The following is a 15567-nucleotide window of genomic DNA, read 5'->3' as shown; positions in this document are numbered from 1 at the left end:
CCTGAAAAAGGTACTCAAATACGATGCTTTTGGTTTGTCTCTCTAGGGTTGATCAAACACAACCCTAAATGTCCGGAGTCGATCAAACACGACTCGGAAAAAACTTGTGTGAAGGTGATCAAACACACCTTCAAAATAGCAATAACCAAAGTTGATCAAACACAACTTTGGACCCGGGGAGGATAACCGGGATTTTTAAACCTGCAAAGACACCGTCCCAAGCATAGAATGGAGTAGAAGAAGAGGAGAAAGCACTTTATTTCCCCCGAGGTTATTGAACTTTGAAGAGTTTTAGGGTTGTAAAGTAAACATACCGTAAAACTTGGATGCTTGATCGGACGAGAAGGAAGTAGTGGAGCGGACGGCCGGGGAGCGGCAGTCGTGGGCAGCAGCGGCGGCGGCGGCAGCGGCGGCGGCGGCCGAGGAAGGGCCGAGGGTTTTCGGCTTTTGGTTTTAGGGTTTGGGAAAAAACTATTAGCTCAAGGGTTTAAGCAAAAGGCTGATAACGTGATGAAGTGAAAGTAAATTGAGAATAGAGAATCGTGAAAGATGTGTATCTCATTCATTGATAGGAGCCCTTTATATAGGGAATTACACATTACCAGTATGGTAAGGATATGAATACATAGATCTAGTCTAACTACATATCCTATTGACATAAGGCAAAGACACACATAAAGAATATCTAGAAAGATATGGAATATCCTAGAACATTTTCAAGTCAGATCCAACTGTTTTCAAGTCAAAAATCTGGAAAAATGCTTCTAACAAAAAAAGCTGGACTTTCCAAAAGCTAGTAGTCTAGGAACCTACGAACTTTGCCTTTGACGAATTTGACTACACAAGTCTTTGAACCCTTCTGAAAGGAACAGAATGTCTTCTGTAATCCCTTCTCTGTTGAATACACTGAAAGAAGATCCCTGTCAGTTGTAATCGAAACAGTCACTGTTTCGAGAACTTTACCCGCCATTAGTAGATACTTTGCCATTTTCATTTCCTCAGGAGCTCCTCTTACTCCCTTTAGTGTGATAGTCTTGAGCTGTGACAGCAAACAAATAGGCACCTTCTTTGGTTGACTCCAACGACGATCATTGGTATGTTCTCCACAAGTAAAATCCTGAAAATATAAGAGAATAGATGAATATGAATCTCATTACAGCGTATGTTGGTTATGAGAAGAAAAGTTGGGCATATATCCCACAAAACGATTTATGATGAGAGATTCCAGTTTAGGTAATCTGTTGAGAAACTCTGGTAACAGCAATTCCAAGTGGTGGCAATCTTGAAAAACCAGCTCCAACTTGCTCAAATTATCAAAAGCAGGCAGATAACGAGCCTACATGAATGGTGAAACAATTATAAAACAGAAACCAGTCCGCATGCATATGACTTTGGATTATAAGGAAATACGAAATGAACCTTCTCATGGAATTACATCCATATTTCTTTAGCATTTCCTCTCCAAACAAAACTATTAATACGACTTGATTAATTTCATTCCAGCAACCAACTATGAGTCAACTGAAATTGATGGACCTGCATGCATTCCTTACCCTTCCACTCTTCATCTAAAGAAGAAGCGCACATCTTTGATTTCCATCCTCCAACACACGTCTTTTCTTCCTATAATGTCTATATCAAATACTGTAAAAGGAACAAGTTAAGACATACTTACCTTGAAACAATCAGCTGAAAGAGACAAATCCTTCACATTGGAAACTGCTGCCATAAGTGCAGTTGCACTTTTAGCAAAAGTAGGCCGTTCACTTGAATCATGGTGAGTGAGATCAATATTGGCTTTCACTAGTGACTCTGAATTTTCGAAGAAGAAATTTGACAAGATATCGGTATGGATATCAAGGGTTTCAAGCTTTGGGGCATTAATGAAGAAGTTGTAGACATCAATGCAATCAGGAGCTTCATCTTCATCATCGCTGGGATATTCATATGCATTTTTATATGCATTAAACAAATCTACTCTGAATGTCTTCAGTTCAGGTGCAGACACTTTGAAATTCAAAACTGCATCTCCAATATCTGCCCTTAGGGACAAATCTTCTAGTACAGGGCAGCAAGAGAAAAGCTTCTCCATTGACTCATTGTTAGGCTGATAAAGACAAGCATTGAGAACCTTGAGACTGGGAAACCTCGGTGATGGAGGATCAAAAGTAATACATCCCGCTACCACCTTCAACACCTTCAGGGATTTGCAAAAACGTAATTTACGCTTATATTGTAGCAAGTAATACGTAATTGACCTACATCACTTTTGAGCCAACTCTAAAAATTTCTTTAGTAAAATTACTATATAATCAATTTTCATTGTGTCTCTGAATTGTCTTGTTAGTCGATTTACTCATCCAATCCTGTGTTTAGGGATCACAAACATATTTTCATGAAAGACTAATGACAGATGAGAAAGACATTTATTTGAAGACTAACAAAGAGAAATAGTCCATAAACACTGGATAGAACATGTTATCCACTGAATTCCACATCAGCAGCATCATCTGCCAAATCAGCAAGTCCACCCTATGAAATCCCAGCAATGGATTGCCTAAGTTCCATAGAAACCAATCACCGGACATGGACAAGAAATCCAAGGTGGCAGGTCGACATCCACCAGCTCAAGCTTATAGTATAACGTTTCTCAGCCCCATAGTTTCCCACTACTAACAGTTAGTCACGTACCACCACAACCTTGCTATCACTTGGAGCTTCGACACTCCCCACTTTGGAAATGGCTTCTCTTGCAACATCGCCGGTTGGTATGTCGGAGTTGCTAGGAACTCCCCTCAGCAAGAGCAACTTCAGCGGCGCTTCACGGTCGGCTCCCACTGCCACTACCCCTGCCACCTTCAAGACCGTCGCGCTTTTCGGAAAGAAGAAGGCTGCAGCTCCCAAGGCCAAGGTAGTCGCTGCCCCCGAGAGCGATGAGCTCTCAAAGTGGTATGGTAAGCAACCAAGTATAATTCATGAACATCACTTCACTTCAACTATGTATCATCACGTACTTTTGTGGTTTTGGTTTTGTTGGTGTGAACGTAACTGATTAGTATGCACATTGTGGTGGTTTTTTATTGTTTCAGGTCCTGAAAGAAGAATTTTCTTGCCTTCCGGGCTCTTGGACCGATCAGAGATCCCAGAGTACTTGACCGGAGAAGTTCCCGGAGAGTAAGATTCTGTTGTCTATGCTTTATTTCTTTTGAAGTAACCAAACTAGCTATGTTTGTCATAGGTTGAACCATGTAATTAGCTCTGAGTTTAAGGAATGTACTATTGGTCTATGAAAGAATAGGCACATCAAGGTAGACCAACTTCCTATAGCACTAGTCCAGCTCCCTACAGTTGTGTGCTAAATTGAGATCTATCTTTTTTTTTTTTGGGGAAAAATTGAGATCTATCTGAACAAGTCTACTATGGAGCCAGTTTGCCTCAGTAATGTACCGTAGCCGAAGTAACAAACCCGTTTAAATCCTTAATTAAGCTATGTAAAAGTAGTTAAAATACTTAAAAGTCTTAAACCATGAAAGTAAGTAATGTACTATTTAGTGATTTAGTCTATGAATAAATCTGTAATATTGTATGTTACTAACTTGGTATAATGTGTGTGCAACTGTGGATCTATGCAGTTATGGTTATGATCCTTTTGGTCTAAGCAAGAAGCCAGAAAACTTCAGCAAGTATGTTATACTATACCGTACTCTCTGTCTATATTTCTGTCCTTCAGTATTATATGTAATCTATACATAGATCAGTGTAATTTATGAGGACTACCCTAATTTGATTGCAGATACCAAGCATATGAGTTGATCCATGCTCGGTGGGCTATGCTCGGAGCTGCTGGGTTCATCATCCCAGAAGCCTTCAACAAATTTGGTGCTAACTGCGGACCTGAGGCCGTTTGGTTCAAGGTGAATTGGCATCTGAATTAGATATCTGCATCTACATTCTTGGTCTCTGACTTAAATACTAGGACTAATTAAGATGAAGTTACAAAAATAGTTTGATGACAATCTCATTAATCAAGTGTTTTGGACTTAATTCATGACGTTTGTTACATGACATGTACGCAGACCGGAGCTCTACTCCTTGATGGAAACACATTGAACTACTTCGGCAAGAGCATACCTATTAACTTGGTTGTTGCTGTTGTTGCTGAAATCGTTCTTCTTGGAGGAGCAGAATACTACAGACTCACAAATGGTTTGGTATGTCACTAAAACTTGGTGCTACCCTTTAGTTAAGTATTACGTAAATTACTGATTCTGAATTAACCAAGAACACAAGTTTGCCCTCTTGAATGTTAGTCCAATATCAAGTACAAGAATCACAAAATAAGTTGGTGTCTGGTTATTGTTTACTTACCTGTGGGCTTCAGTCAAAACTTAACTGGTTGTGTTATTCTCCTGGTAGGATTTGGAGGACAAGCTTCACCCAGGTGGTCCATTCGACCCATTGGGGCTCGCAAAGGACCCCGACCAAGCTGCACTTCTAAAGGTGAAGGAGATTAAGAATGGTAGACTGGCAATGTTTTCCATGCTCGGTTTCTTCATCCAAGCTTATGTCACTGGAGAAGGTCCTGTTGAAAACCTATCAAAGCATCTCAGTGATCCTTTTGGCAACAACTTGCTTACTGTGATCTCTGGAAATATTGAAAGAGCTCCAACCCTGTAATTTCAAATTTTCTCTTGCTCCACCAATCAAAATTCAAGTGCATTGTATATCACATGAGTCTTTCTTAAGGCATTTAACCTTAATCCATGAATGAAACTGCAGACCTAGCATATATAACCTATGGTTGTAATGTCGTAGGGCTAGTGCTGTTTTACATATGTAATTCCTCAGAAGTATCAATCCATCCATGCATAAACATAATCATGTATTTTTTTCCATTTTTCCTTGCAAATTTGCCATAGTCCATGCAGTTTGATGAGCTATATATCACAGTAACCAACATCAATCCGCAAGACCATACTGGCTTTCACAAATTCAAAAAGCGTTATAAGAAAACTGAACAGTTATCTTCTCACTTTAGTACTTTTAGCCATAGTATTCAAGTGTCAAAATAACACAATTACCGAGTTCTAAAATCTTTGCCACTTTTATCACCCGCTTGACTGCTTCCGCAGTTTCACCACCAGATATCTGTAAAGTCTTGAGGTTCTGTTGAGATACAATAAATAGGCAATGCTGATGGTCTCTTTAAAAATTCTGTTATGAAAGTTCAAGAACAGCTAGCAGTCACGAAAACCAAGCCAGGCTAGTTCAAGTTAAAGAGAGATCCAAGGCAACCAAGTGAGTCAATATGTTTGTGCCTTTCAGTATATGAGCATCAAGTTGTGCATGTCATCATGATTCTTGACTAATATTCCGATAAAGATAAACAAGGTTGATAAGAATGTACACAACTAAAAGCAAAAAGACTGGAAATAGGTCAAGATGGTGCTTTTACAACTGAAACAAAAACCGGACTGCAAAGAAAATTTACTGGATATTAAGAGAGCTAAAAAGCCTCAATCACAAAAGATGGGGGTGAAACCAAACCTCCCAAGCAAAAGCCAAACAACTAAACCAACACCAACTACTGAAGTCCTAGCCGGTCTCTATTACCTGAAAATCTATAACCAGGAGTTGCAGCAGCTTACATAAACTCAACCTCGCAAGTCTTTGAACCTCTTGAACACATACGTAAATTCTCATGCACCTTCTCTACATCTCCACAAGTAGTCCTTAAAGTAGAGATGGTCATCGTCTTCAAAACTTGACTGTTTTTCAACAAGTACTTCACGACTTCCACCTCTTCCGGAAGTCCTCTGAATCTCATTATGGAGATAGTCTTAAGATTGGAAATTAAACAAAACGGCACAGGTTGTAGAGTTTCCAATGGATTTTCCGAGCATTGAGAAGTACAGTCACAACTGTCAACCTGATGGTCATTTAAACAATAAACAATTTTATACATATTTGTTAAGAGCTGTGTGAGTGAGTGAGTGTGTGTGTGTGTGTGTGTGTGTGTGTGTGTGTGTGTGTGTGTGTGTGTGTGTGTATCAAATAGTGTATAACTTACCTCACGATCTAGGATAAGACATTCTAGATTCGGTGATCCCTCGAGAATCTTCAGTAACAGTGATTCCAACCGATTGCAATCTTGAAGAACCAGCTTCGCTTCCTTCAATTTTTTAAAAGAAGGCAGAGAAGAAGCCTGCACACAATGATCAAACAGAAACTACTCGTGCTCAAACTCAACATTCCCACTAATGTAAATCATACATGTGATAAACATATAATACTTAAGAGAATTAACAAGTTAAGCTAGGATAAATTAAGTCGAGCAATACTTACTTCCAAACAATGAGCTGAAAGAGACAGATATTGCGCATAACGAACTGATTTAAGAAGAGCTGACGCACGTTTGGCAAATGTAGGATGCTCACTTGCAGAATGATCATAGAGATCGATGATGACTTTGGCTGCTGGTAATACTCCAAATTTGAGTTTCCAGTATGATGGAACATCCACCCTAACACTTAAGGTTTCCAGCTTTGGGATATGATCAATGTCGAAATAGTACGCACCAGTGACATCATGATCTTCGTTTTCATCATCCTCACTGCCTTCATATTCACTGCCTTCATACTCATCTTCATCTTCATCTTTAGCTTCAGCGCATAAACATATTGTTAATGTCCTCAGCTCTGGCGCATTTATGTTCAAGTTCAGGTTATCATCTCCTATGGTTCCATCTATAGTCAGATCTTCAAGCACAGGAAAGTACGTGAAAAGATTCCTCATGGACGTGACGTTCGGATGAAGTAAATGGACATAGAGGAACTTTAAGGTTGGGAAAAGATTTGCAATCGGGAGGAATTTCATGCGTGAAGAATCATATGCAACAGGAGCGTCAATAATAAAGTTAGACCTTAAAGTTAAAACCTTCAGTGTTTCGCTTGTGTAAACACTTTTTGGCAGCTTAAAAATCTGGTCAGTCTCTGATGTAGCACAAACATCAACTTCAACTACATTACGTCTTAGCGCAGCGCGAATCCATCTCTCAACGCCGGAGACATCATCCAAGCAACAACGAAGACGAAACTTGTTAATCTCTGATAAGTCATGGAAGGTTAGTACACGACTGACAAACCTCTTAAAACCAAACTCATCATGCGTATCTTCGTCGTCGAAGTTCAGATTGGGAACATTGGCCCATATGTTCCTCCATCTCTAGACAAAATGCTGGTCCTCACAGCATATCTTGTTTTAGAATGGGAAAGTATATGAATACGAATTTCATCTGGCAATGTACTTAACCTATCACTTTCTCTGTGTTGAAGCTTTGAGATGGAAACCATCTTTACCTGATCAAAATATAAAATAAAAGCAAAAACCTTTAGCAACCTTCTTGTAAGCACTTTCTCTCAGTGAAATGTCCAGAGCAAAACGAATTTTGAATTCATTATGTTCCACTAATTGAATGCCAAAATGCCTCCTAATTTTGTATATACTTTTTGGCATCATGTCTTTTTAAACCCATCATCGATATTTGGCATTTACTAATGATAAATTTTAAATACACACCTCTAATCTCTTAATACACACCCCTATTATTTTATATTTCACATCAGATTTTATAGATATGTTTAATTACACAAACATCCATTAATTATTAAGGAAAAAAATAAAAAGAAACATCTTCTTCCTTAAAACCTAATTCTTCTCCGCTATTACTACGCATCAAAAGAAAAGAAATAAAAACCTTTTCTCCAAAATTCATCGTCTGAATTTCGACTACTGTCATAAGTAACCACATGTACTATTTACCGATTCATTTGGTTTTTTTATCAACTTTAGTTCTTATCTTGCAGACTAAAAACTAGTTTTTAAGCTATTGTACTTCTACTGGTTTCTCAACTTTGAAAAAATTATGTATGTTTAATAGTTTTGTTTTCTTCAAATTCTAACCGATTGATGTTATATTGGAGATTTGGAATTCGAATATAATATTACTCTTTTGATTATAAATTGAAAAATATCAAGAAAAAATTTTTAACCCGATAAAAAAAAATCTAACAGAAAATAAAAGAGAATACGTAAAGAGAGTTGTGAAATAGTAGATATATAATAATCAGATTATTATTAGTTTTAGATATTGAAGGTATTTTAAGCAGTTTGGGATATGTATTTAGTATAATATTGAAATGAAAAATTAGACGGGTAATGTATTAAGTAAGGGGTGTGTATTAAGAGATTATGGGTATGTATTTAAAATTACTCTTTACTAATTAGAACAAGTCTTCAAATTATTAAAAAGTAAAAAATATATCATGAAATTTTATGGGCTTCTCTATTTTGTCACGTGAGAGCAACCGATATTTCAACCCAAATTTCATGTATAGATGATGTCACACTTAGGTGTAATTATTATGCATGTTACGATGTGAATTTGAGCGAATAGTTTAAAATGTTAAAATGAATACAACATAACTTTTAAGAGTTTTTCTTTTTATTTGACACGTGACAATAACAACTAATAAATTCAACCGTTAAATTTCACATTATATATGGACAATGGAGAAATCACATTATATATGAACAATTAAGACAACGGAGGAAAAAACGAACAACATTTCCCGCGAAAATGTGTTGTTCATTCATTGTGAATCATGATAAGAGTTGACATCCGCTACATATTTATACCAAAGGTAATGAAGCTTGAGATTCTTAGCTAAGAACGAAAACAAGGTCAAGATGCATATGTGCATGTTGTATGAGTACAGACAACACCAACAATGAGCTTATTAGTTTCAGACAACAATATAAGATGATTGCATATATGAAGAGGAAAAGTTGTGAACAAACTTAAATACCAGGTGATGAGATATGCTGAAATATCTTTTCTCCGATTGTGTTCTATGAAACAATGAATAGGCTAAGTGAAAAATGAGAACTGCAACAAGAGTGTTTCTAAGTTTTTAACAAACCTCTCAAACTATCTGGATCAAACTCGAACTCTGAATCAAGGACCAAATTTCTTTTGATTTCAATTACGCTAGCAAGGGAAGAATGAGGGTGTAGGATGAGTATATCAATACTGAACCGATTCTTTATATAGTGGTAGCAACGTTCACCTACCATTAAATGAATAAAATGTGTCTACCATTGCATGAGTACATGTTGATACATATATACCTTGATATTTTCAAAATGATCCCATGTCTAGGTACATTATTTTCAAAAATTAATTACCAAAAATACCGTGTCACCTAAATGCTTTCCCATTTTAATTTTGATGCACCAAACATTTCTCATTAGAGTCACTTTCTGCTTTGTGCATGCATGTGTCTCATATACTGCAATAACCTGCACAAAATTGCAATAAAAATACAAAACTAGCAGTAATAGCAAAAATGGTAGTTACATTAGCAAGAATTTTCAGTTATGCGAATGGTATCGTCAATTACTTCATGGCACTAGCAATCTTCATGTGAAGGGCTAACACGGTTGTAGCCTATGCATATTTTTCCAACCAACGTTTTTAGTATATGTGGTCGTTAATATAGTTTCAAGCAATAACAGTAGGGTAAATAATAAAGGTTCAGTGAATAGTACGTGACCATTTATTTAGGTCTTCCAAAACTTTGTTTTCGATAGTTAGTTTTGCAAGTCCTCAACATTTTCTTCTACATAAGTTCATCTTATCATTTTTACCCACATAAATACATTTAAGGACCCAATTCACCAACTGATTTATAGTATACTTAAATAACCCTCCTCACTCTCCCACGTTCACAAACTCTCTCTCTCTCTCTCTCTCTCTCTCTCTCTCTCTCTCTCTCTCTCTCTCTCTCTCTCTCTCTCTCTCTCTCTCTCTCTCTCTCTCTCTCTCTCTCTCTCCATTATTCATCGGAAGATGCCACCGCCTCGACGACACTACCTGGACGCCACCGCCGGCTCGACTTCATGACATTCCTCGTGGTCGAAGGCGGTCGTTGAGGAAGATGATGACTACGCCGAAACGGATCGGCCTCCGATCGAGAAGTACAATATCACGTTGATGGATTCCGATTGAGAAGAACCAGATATGGTCGACGACAGAGGTTTCTCTCCCTGAAGATCAGATCGGTGCCAGCAACTCGTACTCTTCATCTCCCAAACTTTGATTTTGATGCCTATGTCTCCGTCGCTTTACTTCCCGCGCTTCTCTCCATTATATCTCACCCACTGATCGGATCTAAGGTACGCTTTTCTTCTTTGCTAGGTTTCCGATTCAGATCTGCTCGATTCTAATTGTTTCGCATTTCTGATCAAATCTGTGATAAGCTACATGTTCGTTTGCCTATAAGAGATTGTGAGGAAGTGGAATCGATTTGGATTTGTGGATTTTGTTGATGCGATGGTGAATCTCAAAGTGATTTTGCAATGATAGCGGTGGTGAAGATGTTGGTCACTGCCTCGCATAGCTGGTTAAGAAGGGGTTCGATTCGTTGACGGAGGAGGAGTCGAAGGTTTTTCATTCTTTGTTGGTTTTAGGGTTTGTGAAGAAATTGGGGCTTCAATTGGGAATTAATGCTTGGATGATCGATCTGTTAGAGAATAGATGCATCACAAAGGAGACACCTATATTAAGCAAGAGAGATTTCAAAACAACAAGCCTACAGAGAAATCTTCCTTCCTTTCGAGCGCATAATCTAATCAGAAGGCTTAAAGTAACTCAACCACAGGCATAACACAATCCATCTGTTTTGGATGAGATACGGGGGTTGTAAACACGGTTTCTCAAGCCCAGAGACTGTGAAGAAAGATGAGCTTCTTTACCTCAAAGATTAAAAAGAAAAAAAATGCCATTTGAAGGAGAGACCAGTTATTCATGTCGTGCAATGACCAGAACTTTGGTGTTGATTATCTGACCAATTCTCATGCTTTCATGGCCCATATAATAAAAGGGCTAATGTTGAGGCTAAAGAATCCAGATAGCAGGCCCAATTAATTTGTTAAGCTCGATTCATGCTTTAAAGTGAATCATACTCGTAACATCACGCCATGCACGTGGACTTAAGCCACATTCATGCACTTGGGGCTTACAAGAATTGGTGTGGTATGGAAAGTAACGGAATTGCATGGAGTCCGCTATAAGTTTTAAGATCGTTGGTAATTTTAGACTTGGGACCAAAATTCATGCCCAACGGCCTAACTCATTGTAACATCCCGAATTTTGAAATTTCTCAAAATGTATTTTTCTTCTTAGAATTAGAAACTATATGTCACCATGAGTTCGCTGTATTTTTCGGTGAATTTTTCGGAGTCCCAAGCTATTTTTAACGATTTTTTAAAGTTTAGTTGAAGTTTCGTAGTCTCATAATCAAGACTTCTGCCATGGCATGGATTGAAGATCTTTCATGTAATCTCATAAAGATTGATGGGCACCCAAAATTAGTATCAGATCATTTTTCTACTTCTGTGTGAAATTTCCAAAGAATTGAGATCTGGATTTTGTTCTGGCTTTAACAAACGTTGTTATGTTTTCTTTGCTTTTGATCAAATTACAATAAAAAGCACCCAAATGCAGACCTATTGTTCTTTAATATAACTCTTTGGGATCAAATTAAGCCAAATAAGAGCCAAAAGAAAGCACAAACAGACCTACTCATCACCTGGAGAATGAATTATGCTCTTGGGAGTTCTTCATGAGAGGCATGGAGGACCCCTTTCAATTATGATTTGATATCATCCATTTCAATTATTCTGATTTTGCATTTCTTATATGAGACATGTTCTTCTTTGATATAACCCTTTAGATCAAATTAGGGTTCTTATTCTTTCCTGACATAACCCATTGGAAAGTAAAGCTTTTTACACAGTGAATCAATTATGGATGAATTTGGGTTTGTGTTTTTTTCTGGAACTTTTCTGCGTTAGATTATGTGTTTAAGTTGTACACATGGCAATTTTTTAGAAGCATGTAGCATCACATGTCATTGCCACGTGGTGCTACGGTAGCATTGAAAAATTTCTCTTGATTGTCGGCTTACATTCCTATAAATAGATCAGCTGCCTTTCGTTTTCATTTAAGCCGCAACACTCTCTCTCTCTCTCTCCTCATTTCTTTCTCTCTCTAGAATTTTACGACTAAATTTTGACGGATCATAACTTTTGATCTGTAACTTCGATTCTGAATCAGCGAAGGGCTACGGGTTTGTCTGGATGTCCTCTTTCTATCCTTGAGGTTTGGGTTAGATCTAACGGTGATTTCTAGATGGCTCGTTTTACGAGGCTCGGTTTACGATCGATGTTCTTGGTGGGGATTCGTATTGACGAGGTGAGTGAATTTATGTAATATGTTTCAAATATTCTTATTTGCTATTAAAATAGTCAAAAAACATGATTTTGATCTATTTATGAAATATCTCTCTATTTTCATAGTGAAGCATGTCGATTTGCAAAATATGTGAAGTTTATATATATTTATGTGTTGGATATATTGTTTGACTAATCATGGAACATGTGAACTTCTTAATTGGTTATGCCGAAGTAAGGATGTGACACATGGAGATATAGGACTTGAAGGTCATTAGGTTCCCGTGGGGATCACTAAATTGAAGGATATCCAATAAGTAGGGATTGTGCGATGTGATGAATTGCGTGACTCGATGTGTATACAATATACGTATTTTGTAGCGTGTGTAAAATGACATGGCTTTGCGGACATATTACATTGGTCTACTCATCACTGAGCACGTGGTTATGCTCACCCATCAATCTCTGATATTTTTTTGCAGAAATTAGGTTGCACCGAGCCGGGAAAAGGGTAGACGACAAGCCTAGAGTGAAGAGCCTAGAAATTAGTGCTTTTGTTTACATTCCGCTTTGTAACACTTGTTCACGCCTCGGGATCGACGTCCGGTGACTTAAAACCCACCGACATCGGTCCGAGGTGTGACACTCATAGTACGGATAAATGAAGAAGAGAGACCCAAAAGCCAACCCAAATCCTTTCAAATCCAAACAAATAAACTTTAACATTTTAACATAGTATTCTTAATTCCAGCTACACAATAAAATACCATAGAGGTATATTTTCGTAGCAACACAACAACACAAAGGGAACCAAAAAGGAGGAGGCTAGCAAGCTCTCTAGCACTCTTCTTCTGCCATGCTTCTTCTCTCCTAGCCAAGCAATTCCTCATATCCATCCCATTCCCAGATCCAAATACATCCCTAAAAGCACATATGCAAACCAAGTAGCAAGCTCAAGCAATCCACCAATATCTATCCTAAATAACTCAACTCATATCCTTTATACGCAATACCTTTAACGATAGACCAACCACTATCGGGATCTCTTCTTTTGAAACTTATGTTTTTCTAGCTCTCACGCCATGCACCTCTTGCTAAGCCTTTTCAAGAAGCCTTTTCGAGAATGTTGGATTCACTATTGTTAACATGCAAGGAGCTGCCAAAAAAAATACAACAACCAACTTCCTTGGATTCTCAGTCCTTCGAAGCTTTCTGGGTCTAGTTTCCGCTAACGCAGACAAATGGGACTGATATTGGGCTCAGCCATGCTTGTCTCATTGTTGTATAACCCTTAATCAAAAGCACCCTCCATAACGTCTATAGTAGTTTTTGTTACTAGCGGTAGTTGTTTTTGTTACCAGTAGTAATAGCTTTTCTTGTCGGCGGTAGTAGTTTTTGCTAAAGGTGGTAGTAGCTTTTGGTGTTAGTGGCAATAGCTATTATGGTAGTATCTTTTGTTGGTGGCTGTAGTAGCTTTTGTTATTGGCGACAATATCTTGTGGTAGCTTTTATTGTCGGCGGTAGTAGTTTTTGCTAAAGGTGGTAGTAGCTTTTGGTGTTAGTGGCAATAGCTATTGTGGTAGTATCTTTTGTTGGTGGCTGTAGTAGCTTTTGTTGGTGGCTGTAGTAGCTTTTGTTGGTGGCGGTAGTAGCTTTTGTTATTGGCGACAATATCTTTTACGACCTCTTCGGAGATTGTCGGAGATCTCACTATAGTGGCTTTTGTAGCTGGTGGTAGTAGCTTTTGTTGCTGGTGATAGTAGTTTTTGTTGTTGGTGATAGTAACTTTTGTGATTGTCGAAAGTTTGCTGGAAACCTCGCCGGAGGTCGGTCGGAGACCTCGCTGAAATTCGATCGGAGACTCGCCGGAGGTTGGCCGGAAACCTCGGCAGAGGTCTGCAGACGACTCACCAGAGGTTGGCTGGAGACTTTTCTAGAAAGAAGAGAGATTGTTGACTTTTTACTCCATGGTATTTTTGTAAATATAAGTAATTTTTTTTAGGTTGAATGACAGTTTGTAATTTTGTTGAACTTCAATACCTAATTAAAACATATATTCAGGCTTGGGTGGACTTATGTGGGTAAAAATATTTAAGTGGATCTATATGAAAAAAAATGTCTAATAATAATATATATAAAAGTGTGAGAACATCTGATAATAATAATCAGGAGTCTCAACAAAACTTATTCATTCTAATAAACACCATTTAACAATTAGTGCATCATTTATTATTGTATTTTCTTTACAATTTTTGTGACATACAAGAAAATTAATGTTCATACAGAGCCATAACCATATATTAGTATTTCTATCTATTCAGTAGCGCCACAAAACAACTTTGGTAATGTACTTACCAAAAAGAGATTTTTGATCCTAAACTGAACACATCAAGATTTGACTGAAAAGGATGAATACGCAAAATCAATGTATTTCACCAAGAAACTTTGAATTAGTCATTATACATTTCACCACAAGATATGAAGAAAATAGGATAAAAAATAAAAGGTAACCTCATGATTATCAAGCGTTTTAATCTCAACCACATATTAATCAAATGCAAATAACCACAAGATTCAAGGTCATTAATTGACATGGTGACCAGGTTCACATCTTTATCAAAATAAATAACCACACATATTTAATGTGTACGTAACAGAATTCTCTTAATTTGCCTATATAAACAACATGAAGATTGATAGTTATTTGTACATGTCTCTCATTCCTAATTATTTATGTACTAGATAGGTCTTTGATTTCATAAAGGCAATTATGAAACCTTTTGCAGCTGCATCAGATCATGGGTATGGTTCTAAAATACCCATCGAATCTATGATTTACCAAAGGTACGTTTTATTGTATTATATACAATAACTTATTCAATCATCACTTCACTTCACTTCCATGAACCCTTATATTTCTAGTCTGTTTTTTGATGTGACAGAAAGATCCCCTTCAACTACAGTACGCCTTAGCGCAGTGCAAATCCATCTCTACTCCAGAGAAACGGTTGATGACAAATGTCTTGAAACCAAGCTCATCATGCTTATATTTGTCGACGAAGTCCAGATCGGGAACATTTAGCACCCTACGTTTGCTAAACGTGCATCAGCCCTTCTTGAATCACTTTGATAGTACAGCTCAAGATCGACCATCAGGCTGACAGTTGTGACTGTACTGCTCAAGATCCTCGGAGAGTCCATCGGGAACTCTACAAGCTTTGCCCACTCTGGTTGATGTCAAAGTTAACTCAATTCCTAACTCTTTGAGTGTGC

The 15567-nt window shown here is 37.7% G+C and overlaps 2 protein-coding genes across 2 annotated transcripts; one reads left to right on the top strand and one right to left on the bottom strand.

The window, feature by feature from the left end:
• Positions 1-2666: 2666 nt before the first annotated feature.
• Positions 2667-4906, top strand: LOC101295423 (chlorophyll a-b binding protein CP26, chloroplastic-like). Its single transcript, XM_004300624.1, has 6 exons — positions 2667-2954; positions 3090-3174; positions 3633-3683; positions 3794-3914; positions 4077-4211; positions 4417-4906. The coding sequence occupies exons 1-6, from the start codon at positions 2741-2743 to the stop codon at positions 4675-4677; spliced, it is 867 nt and encodes a 288-aa protein (XP_004300672.1). The 5' UTR covers positions 2667-2740; the 3' UTR covers positions 4678-4906.
• Positions 4907-5644: 738 nt separating this feature from the next.
• On the bottom strand, positions 5645-15495 carry LOC101313526 (putative F-box/FBD/LRR-repeat protein At5g22670-like). The gene is made up of 6 exons (XM_004301917.1): positions 15380-15495; positions 13062-13215; positions 9256-9360; positions 6346-7224; positions 6071-6205; positions 5645-5929 (listed from the first exon to the last, which is right to left on the bottom strand). The coding sequence occupies exons 1-6, from the start codon at positions 15493-15495 to the stop codon at positions 5645-5647; spliced, it is 1674 nt and encodes a 557-aa protein (XP_004301965.1).
• Positions 15496-15567: the final 72 nt, after the last annotated feature.

Source organism: Fragaria vesca, linkage group LG5, assembly GCF_000184155.1.
Source record: "Fragaria vesca subsp. vesca linkage group LG5, FraVesHawaii_1.0, whole genome shotgun sequence".
NCBI classification, from domain to species: domain Eukaryota; kingdom Viridiplantae; phylum Streptophyta; class Magnoliopsida; order Rosales; family Rosaceae; genus Fragaria; species Fragaria vesca.
The sequence above is the reverse complement of the archived record's forward strand: the minus strand, read 5'-3'. Positions and strand labels throughout refer to the sequence as shown.

Excerpts from the sequence above, each read along its gene's own strand:
- LOC101295423 (XM_004300624.1), top strand. The coding sequence starts at position 2,741 with ATGGCTTCTCTTGCAACATCGCCGGTTGGTATGTCGGAGTTGCTAGGA. Across the intron at positions 3,684-3,793 it reads AAGCCAGAAAACTTCAGCAA|ATACCAAGCATATGAGTTGA; the intron begins GTATGTTATACT and ends ATTTGATTGCAG. Across the intron at positions 3,915-4,076 it reads CTGAGGCCGTTTGGTTCAAG|ACCGGAGCTCTACTCCTTGA; the intron begins GTGAATTGGCAT and ends ACATGTACGCAG.
- LOC101313526 (XM_004301917.1), bottom strand. The coding sequence starts at position 15,495 with ATGGACTCTCCGAGGATCTTGAGCAGTACAGTCACAACTGTCAGCCTG. Across the intron at positions 9,361-13,061 it reads TACGAAAATATACCTCTATG|GTTATTGCAGTATATGAGAC; the intron begins GTATTTTATTGT and ends AATTTTGTGCAG. Across the intron at positions 7,225-9,255 it reads GAAAGCATTTAGGTGACACG|AGATGGAGGAACATATGGGC; the intron begins GTATTTTTGGTA and ends CATTTTGTCTAG.